This window comes from Carassius auratus, chromosome 9 (genome assembly GCF_003368295.1).
Source record: "Carassius auratus strain Wakin chromosome 9, ASM336829v1, whole genome shotgun sequence".
NCBI lineage: Eukaryota > Metazoa > Chordata > Actinopteri > Cypriniformes > Cyprinidae > Carassius > Carassius auratus.
Genome location: NC_039251.1, coordinates 24,956,703 through 24,966,144, shown reverse-complemented (window position 1 = coordinate 24,966,144; position 9,442 = coordinate 24,956,703). Strand labels below are relative to the sequence as shown.

The 9,442-nt window shown below is 36.8% G+C and overlaps 1 protein-coding gene across 4 annotated transcripts in view; it reads left to right on the top strand.

Moving 5' to 3' along the window:
* The first annotated feature begins 6,677 nt into the window (after window positions 1-6,677).
* The window catches only part of abcb6b (ATP binding cassette subfamily B member 6 (LAN blood group) b), a 38,065-nt gene continuing 35,300 nt past the window's right edge, over window positions 6,678-9,442 (top strand). For 2 of the 4 annotated variants that reach the window (XM_026272235.1, XM_026272236.1), the window contains exons 1-2: window positions 6,678-7,125; window positions 7,247-7,445. In XM_026272235.1, coding sequence (XP_026128020.1) covers window positions 7,039-7,125; window positions 7,247-7,445 — 286 coding nt within the window. In that variant the 5' untranslated portion in view covers window positions 6,678-7,038. The remainder of the gene's footprint in view (window positions 7,126-7,246; window positions 7,446-9,442) is intronic. The other 2 variants (XM_026272237.1, XM_026272234.1) reach the window with 1 other exon arrangement.

Genomic DNA, 9,442 nt, shown 5'->3' with positions numbered 1-9,442 from the left:
CGTCTCTTTCACTCCGTAACAGAGAACATCTTGGTTGTAATCTTGTTGACATGCCATGAACATGAAACACCTTGTATGATGAGTCACCTTTAAGTATGGCAATTTCGCATTCATTCTCTAACAGTGGTTTTTAAACTTTTTAAGGCAGGCAGGTAGCTCATTTAATATAACAGGAATTCGCTAATCTAAGAGCTGGTTAATCGTAATTATGTGAAATTACATTTTAAAATGCTCATATTCAGACTGCAGTTACTTTTAATTTGTTATGTGATATTCACACAATAGCAATAAATTATTAATTATTTATTGATTCTCCCTAATTCCTCTTTTTCATCTTTTAAATGTTCCTTTCCAAAATAGCCAACTGCTTATAGTCTTGTCAATTTTATGGACATTCACAAAAAAATAAAAAACCTTCATTAGTCAGGTGGCTACACAGCGTTTGACCACTGGATTTATAAAACTGATTTCAGGTTTAAGAACATTGCATTGATGCTCATTTTTATTTGAATTATCACTCTCTATGCTATTTAACCATGATAACTATATGTATTACTGAGTCTTTGAGAGGGGGGTGACTTATAAAAATATAAAAATGCACAAATCCATTGCATATAATGCAGGCATTTGTAAGCTTTTATCATCTGAACCTCTTTCACCATATGTAGTTAGTTGAACTACCCCTGAGATTTTAAAAATAAATATTTAATTCATTAAGTATAATTTTTGCATTATTACGGTTCTCTGAGGCGGGTTAATTGTCACATGACCTTATTATTTTTTTTTTAGTAAGTGTTTTATTTTGATTGATTTTATTTTAAAATGATTTATTTTCATTCCTTATTTTTATGATTTAATTAATTATCAGCTTAAACTAACAAACACCCTCCAGTTTAGGAACACATAATGGTATGTTCAATGCACTTCATGTTGTTAATTACAACAAATGGAATTTATTTTCTTATTCTTTGTATTTTTATATCAATATGGTTCCAATTAAATCAGTGTGTTAAACAGGTTAGGTGAAAAGACATTTAAAAATAGTCTAATTATATTACCCAAAAATGTGTAATGTAATGGATTATGTTACTTACTATAATTTTGTCATGTAATTTGGTACCCAGTACCCAGATCTATGTGTGTGTCAACTTATATTGGATTTATATTGAATTATATTTTTATAATTATATTGAATATATTTGAATTACATTTGTCATCCTCTAAAAAGATAACCTTTTAAAATACTTAATCAATTAAATAAAAAAAAAATTATATAGATGAGAGGTTAGAAAATAAAACCACAAACCTAAAACACTAACAGTATAGTTAATTTCTTGATACATACAGTGGGGAAAATATGTATTTGATCCCCTGCTGTTTTAATAGGTTTGCCCACTTACAAAGAAATGAAGGGTCTGTATGTTTTATGAATGATTGAATAAGCTTTCCGTTGAAGTATGGTTTGTTATGATAGGTCCACATTTGGCCGAGATAAAACTATTTGAAAATCTGGAATCTGGATGGAATGCAAATAAAATCAAAATCTTGAGAAAATCGCTTTTAAAGTTGTCCAAATGAAGTCCTAAGCAATGCATTTTACCAATCAGAAATTAAGTTTTGATATATTTACGGTAGGAAATTTACTTAATATCTCCATGGAACATGATATTTACTTAATAACTTAATGATTTTTAGATCATTTTGATCCATACATTGTATAGCTGGCTATTGCTACAAATACAGTATACACATGCTGCTTATAACTGGTTTTGTGGACCAGGGTCACATGAAAATGTGATGAAATCAGTGGCTTTTCTTCTCTGTATGTGCAGTGATTGGGTGGCAGCCCAACAGGTGCCTGTTAGACAGCTGAATCATTTAAAAACAGTCCATGAAAGACTGTTGTACCGATGAATGTGCTTGAGGTGAGATAATATATACAGTACAGATGTGAAGGCGAAAGAGAAAAAATGATTTCGGAATAGATGGAGTGATTGAGATCGAATAAACTTGATCCCCTTTTGTGTCCCGCACAGAATCGAAAATACCAATCATTTCTCTGGTTGGCCCAAGTCATTCTCCCCACCGGACTCCCTTGGATTAAATTGATTTTTACCTTCTTTTTTCACCCTCCCTTCTCCCTAAAATTGCAATTCGCTGGTTCAGATGGATTACAAAGAGGAAAATCACCACTGGAGAGAGACAGGATCCACGCTTTCCCACTAGGCACAGCAATAAGAGCTGGAGCGCACAACAAAGAGTTGAGCGAAATGAGCTGCGTGATGGACAGCACACACTCGCTCAACGGGACAAAAGCCTTCATAATGACCAGTTGACAGGCAGACAGCCATTACCACACACAACAAAGCCGTGATAAGATAAAGCAGATCTGTAACTGTCCTGTCATAGAAACCAGCCCATTGTGGGCTGAAAATGATAAGATTTCTTCTCCCACTGCTCTCCACTCGTCCTCACCTTCGACACCCGCAAACGAACGCAGGTTTTCTGTTTTTTCACCCTTCTTTTGTGTGGCTCTTTTCTCCTTCCTCCCATGTGGGAAAAGAAAGAGCGAGGATTGAAATAGCGCACAGAAGTAGAAATGGGCCTTAAACTGCTTTTACAAAAAGAGACAATGCTGAAAGAGCGTCTGTTGTTTCCTTACTCATTATGATTACAGGAAAATTCAAGACTGACTGACCATCTCCCACCTTTTCACGCTCCTTCTTGTTTCATGCTCTTTTTTTGGGTGCTCTCAATGACAAACTAACACTAAAACACACTAACAGAATCATTTCTACACATTCATGTGGATATCTGAACGCTGCTGGCATTCTGCTGTCTTTAGTTGGGTAATCCAACAAGACACAGTTTTATAAAGAGAATAAAAAGCCCATCTGGACAAACATGATCGGCCAAGAAAGACAGGCGGTCGTTGTCTGGCATCTTGGAAAGGTTCAGCTGCATATGCTTTCAGACTGCTACTGTCAAAGAATTGACCTGATCTATCATTTGATGAGTCACCTAGTGGCTTTTTAACCAGCTTGCGTTCTTCTGTGGCCAATGCTCACATCAGCCTGGGGTGTCTGTGTCTATGCTTTATGGTAGGAATTAAATTAAATCTCTTTTTCTATTCAGAGTACTCTCTGATTCCAGATCAGATGCTGTCCACAAAGCTCCTACTTATTGCATCATCTACTTGTTGCAGGTCCAAATCAAGACAGGTGGCATGTTCAAGTTTTGATGGGACCTCCTCAATTGCTCCATTGACTCTTTGAAAAAAATATTTATTTTTTTTGTCACCCTGGTCAATAGTTAACTTTCAAGGTAACTTATTGTGCCCCTCTTACTCTTCTCATGTTTTTCTTTTTTTGTTTGTTTAACATTATTAGCTTAATATAAGAAATGGATCCATTGTACTGACACACATCCAATATTTTATTTTTTGTTAAGACATAACTGACTGAGTTTAATTGAGTACTCTTCAAGACAGCCATTGTGACATAATGTTTTGTGTATTTGCTTATTTGCTTGAGAAAGACGCGAAAGTGAATGACCTGATCTCATGAAAGTGCGTTTCAATGGCATGATTTTCTGTTTCTGTTTGGTGCTATTTATATGCAGAAACTGGCTTTGGCGTGATGTGCATATGAGAAACAATGGTTAGGTTTAGGGGGGATTATTTTGCATAATAGGTCCCCTTTCAGCATGCATCGCCTAAATTGAGCATGCACTGCCATTAAACGACATTTAAACAAGCCTAGTCCCATAATATGAACAGCAGACCAGGTGAAAGACACAGGACATTGCAATTTACAGCTGACATGTTTGTCTCTACCAATTTCAGATGATTCCTCGCATGAACATCTGAATCAGAGATGGTCTTACTTTTGGACATGCAATTGGCTTAAATCACATCATAACACTGATATCAGAGTTCACAGTGCAACAGTTTTGGATACCACTGAATCCAATCCAAAATGAAGGATGGCAAACATGCTGAAGATAAACAATATGCTGATTCATTAAATGATAGGCCTCAGCTGTTTTCCCACAAATGCACTTAATTCAGTGAAAGTTCTTCTCCGTTGACATCCTTTTAAAAAAAAAGAAAAGAAAGAAACAAGCCCACTGTTCTCCTTTTGTGTGTAACGGAGGAATTTTTTTTCTTTTGTTTTTTGTGTTTAGGCCTACAGGACTTTTTCTCAGCTGTTTTCCAACTGATTTAGTAATCACTTTCAGGACACATATAATATTATTGTCAGATTTTTGTAGCAAGACTTTCTATTTTATTCAGCTAAATTCAACAAAATATATGTTGAACTAAAAGAAGACTGAAATTAGTGTACAATACGCAGGAGGCCACTAATATTTAGCTGCATTAATAACATGTCACCACAGGGAGGCGATACACACTATGAAATAAGCACACAGCTGCTAGTATTACCTTAATACATTCACTGATCACAGGCTGATGTTTTCAGGATCTTCTCTAATATAGAATAAAAAATCTAATAAAAAACTGATGAGATTGCTTTTGAAATCATTTATAGAACAAGGCAGTGGTATAGAAATCCTCACTGTTATGTTGGTCAGTTTGGATGTTATGGGCAATAACTCTTATGTAGGCCAGTGAAATAAATAGACACTGTTTTAGTGTGTTTTGTATGTTTTATTAAAAAGGTTTTGAGTCTACAACTCCAGTCATGTCTAAATTGTCTTTCTCTGTTCTTCTAGATGGCTGTTTTCTTCAGTCATTCTGCAGCAATTATTGACCTCAGTAATGACAGGTCAGTGATGCTCTGCACTCAGCTGTTAGATGTTTTCCTCACTGAACAGAGGCTGATCATTTCTACACACAAAGACATGTTTCCTCTTTTTAAACCTTTGACAACCTATGCTTTGGACAGTCTATTCATAACTGTTAATCACGCGCCTGAAAATAGTTTGCTGGTCGATATCATGTCCAAAACTGAGTGCTGAATCCAGTTTGTGGGTCAAAAACAGATCACAAACTTATAAAACATTTGAGGTTTTTGTCTTAATGCAAAAAGATACATTAAAACATAATTAGACATTATGAAATTAAATGAAACTTTGAAAAATTACCACTTGAATAATTTAGATTTTTATTATTTTCTCATTTAGCCTATGTGACTATATAACAACACGGTTATTATAGTTTTGAGCTTCTGGTGTTGTTTTGTTTTCATGGTAAAGTGTTAGTTTAGTTTTGTGTGTGTATGTGTGTGTGTGCTCTTGTTTTTGTGACATATCAGGACACAACTCTGTATAATGACATGGTTATGACACTGGTATTACAAGGAGAGGGTGACTTATAAGGACATAACCCATGTCCCCATTTTTCAAAACGCTTATAAATCATACAGAATGAGTTTTTTTGAGAAAGTAAAAATGCACAAAGTTTCCTGTGAGGGTAAGGGTTGGGTTGGTGTAGGGCCATAGAATATACAGTTTGTACAGTATAAAAACCATTACGCCTATGGGATGTCCCCACTTCTCACAAAAACAAACATCATCATGGGCTCCACAGAGTGGTAAATGTGCTGGTAGCCCTGCACTAAGGAAGCCGTGGATGGAGACAGATCTTCCTGGTGACACAGAGACTCCAGACACTCGTCCACTGAAGAGAATGAGACCGCTGGACGGCTGTAAAGAAATACAGCAGTTCTTCAGGTATCACTCCTCCAGCCTGTTGGGTCTGTGAGCTTTGGCAGAGATGCAGCTTTAGGTGTGACCTAACTTGATACAGCTGCCAGCTGTGAAAGCTCACAGGCCTTTTGAATGAAATCCCTCCACCAAGAATCCCCTCAGGTGTGTGGGGAAAGCCCTGCTTCTTCTGAGGATATGCTGCTCCATGAAGATGCCTGGAGAAACACTTTACAGATTTAACAAATTTATAAAACTTACCAAACTGTGTTGAAGAGCTTATAGCATTTGTAATCAGCCAAAGACTAGAGATCACCCTTAAAAGGACTTTGAATCAGCTTCAAGGCTTCAAGGACAATTTGTTGATTTCAAAAATCAACCAAATCTGCTGTTATTGACAGAATGTATATAGAGGCTTGTTTAAATGTGAACAACACTTGACATCAGCAGTGAGATAATAAGAGCAGCTTGAGCTACTGATGTTGTACATCTCTATTACCATTATCATCTTTATTTACAGTTTTACATATATATTCATCATCTGTGTTTGCATGTACAGTAGTAGTGTCTGTTAAGGTCAGTATCACTGTTAGGAACTGCTGTTAATTGTTCATGAGTAAATCTGTGAGAACAAGTGAGGTGAGACAAAATAATTTCTTATTTATAAATTAATACAAATGTAATGTCTGCATCCACTAAGTAGGCTACTTTTACTCAATTTAATAATAATAATTAATAAATAAATGGAACGGATGCACGCGGCCCTGTACTATCGTGTGATTATTGTTACTTTTCTCAGCGCTGGTCAGATTGGACCAATCACACTATTTTCTAATAACTTGGTTGTACATCTTATAGATGTAATTTTAGAAATTACTTGACTTCTGTTTCAGTTACCATTCCTTAGAAGTAGAATTGATTTAAAATATATATAAATATATTGTAGAGTACACAGTTTACGTTAAGACAAACACGTCTTTGTTTTGAACGCGACTCTTTTCTCTAAGCGCCCCCTGGAGGAACCTCATTTTAGAAATTGCTAGCGAGCAACATTTGCTGCACGAAAACTATTCTTTCACAACACCTAACAGAGGGAAACAAGTCTTTTCAGTGTTTAAAGGCGTCAGCGTTTTCATTTAACATCTGAGCCACATGACCACAAGTCTATCAGTCATGTGAATGCTGCCCATATGACACGCAGCGTTTCCCCTTCAGCTGAACACAGACGCTCGGTATAATCATTAGAAAACTGCATTCGCGCGCACACATGCACTTAAAACCTTGCAAGTCCGTTGAATGCAGTACACTTCGATGGAATAATGCATCCAGACTGTGTTTTCGACAGCCTAATCTTTCATACGAAGTCAAACAATGGCAAACAAGTACTCTAAAAGACACACGAAACGCAGCGCACTGGGAAATGAAAGTGAGCAAGCATCCCTTGCACTGACTGTAGAGGTAAGGACAACAATCACTGGAAATCACTTTAGTTCTCATCTGAGTCTCAGTGACTTTCTGAGTGCGTTTATTTGAAGGTTCTATTTACACCGGAATCTCTTTGTTTCTATGGTTCTCTCAGAAGCATCAAAGACGAGGCCAAGAGGAGGTGGTCTCTAGGTCAGCATGGCAGGGCTTCAGGAGGAAAGTGTGTCTGCTGGTGCCATACATGTGGCCCAGGGGAAGTGTGGGCTTGCAGGCTCTGGTGGTTCTGTGTGTCGGGCTGCTGGGACTTGAGCGGGTCATCAATGTGTTTGTACCCATTTACAGCAGGAATATAGGTGAGACTGGACTCATTTGTGCATTCAGGACTCTTTCAAAATCTGTAGCAATGTCATTCACACAGGTCTAGCATGTAGGCTACTTTAATTCTACAGCAGGGACAAAAATGTCCCACCACCCTTAACCGGACTTTGACACATTTCATAATGCTTGTTTCTATGCCTTTATGAGTATTGTATAGTTTAGCACTTATTCAGACAGTAAAACAGAAGTATTCTATTCACTGTCTCAAATGTGACATTTATTGCTGTGTAGTTTATATTTAAATATTATATTTATATAAGAAATCACCTACTGACTTTAAAGGACCTTTTGACTTTTTCAGGATTCTTTGATAAAAAGTGATAGAAAAGCATTTATATGAAATGGAAATGTTTTGTAGCAGTTAGATTATTACTTTTCTCAATAGTCAGTTTTAAGTATTAATGTATTTTAAAACAAATATTATTGATTGAAAAGATTTGAATTGTAGTTTATATCAGAATCTGCACTGATATACAGTAGATAATTTAATTATCAAATAAAGAGTACAGACAATTATTGAAATGTGCTCTAGCAAAATGCTGGAAAATTACTAGAAAATTAGTTCTCGTAAAAAAATAAATAAAAAAAATAACAGGTGGTTCAGTTGAATTATTTAACATACAGGGAGTGAAATACTGTTTTGTTATGTGGTTCAGAGAGAAAAAAAATAATATTTTTAAAAGTAAAATAAAATACCCCTGAAAATAATTAAAAAGGTTAAATTTGGCCCCTTAATAAAAATAAATAAATAAAACAAAAAGCAAAGGAATTGCATTACCTTACATAGCCAGTAGAGGACAGCAGCTTTCAACATTTACTCTGTTACCTGGGATGGTGAGAGCTGTTCAACCTGCTATTTATGTTTTTTTAAGATGATCAGTAGCTTTTTTGTGTGTGTGTGTGTGTGTGTGTGAATGAATAAATATGTGAATTTGTTTGCAGTAATTAAAAATGCATGCAGCTGTGCTGAGGCCCTTAAATTGATTTAAAACCGATAACCTAATAAACCTTAAAACATGTTGACAATGAATATGTCTTGGTAAAAACTATCTATAAAGGCAGTTTTGAAACAAGTCAAGCATCTATATGAAGGAGTGTTCTTGTGCTTGTGAAGTGGGATTGCCCCTCCCTTGCCAGTGTTCTCAGCCCCTTCTTGTTGTGGGCCAGCTGGATGGGTGAGCAGCCCCCAAAACGTCTCAGAGAAGTCAAAGCCTTTGGTTCGCATAAGCCAAGAAGTATCGAACTTTCACAAAAGAAACGTGGGACAAATCCCAACTATGCTAAACTCTTCCGTGGCTCAAGACTTTGTTTCCACCCTTCATTCTCTGCCTCTTTTTTTTTCCCTTCTTACTTTCACCAGCATTTTTGAAATTCCCTTTCTTGATTCATTTATTCATTCATTCTTTTATCATCCTCGTTCTTTAAGTGTGCGTTGTTCATTTGATCTCTTCCTGAAGTTGGTGTGTATGTGCTTCATTATCAGAGACAAGTAACAGCTTTGCATTTGGAGGCACATGAAAGCCGCATTGGGAGAAAAGTGAGCTTTTGTGCGGCAGAGAGAGATTGAGAGGGGTAATAGGGGAGGTCACCAACCCTGCCAGTCACGATTAGGGGGCATTAGGGGCTTTTAGCCGAGTTAACACGCTGGTACAAGGGCCTTTTTGTCCGCAGCTCTCTCTGCGCCCATGCCAAGGATAAAAATCAGCTCTACGCCCCCAGCTCAACAGAGAGGAAGAGAGTTTTTGCTTTTGCCCTTGGCGTTTTCTTGTATTGTTTTGATTTTTTTTCTTTCGCTTCAACTCTCCACCTTTTCTTTCCTCATTCGATTCCGAGTGCACAATCAAAATGGCCATGAATGTAAATGAATCCGATTGAGGATCTTTTTCTCAGCTCCCAGAACAGACCAGTGTGTTCTCTTTAGATACATTATGCTGTGGCTCCTGGCTCACACCGCATCCTTTCGGCTGGTTTT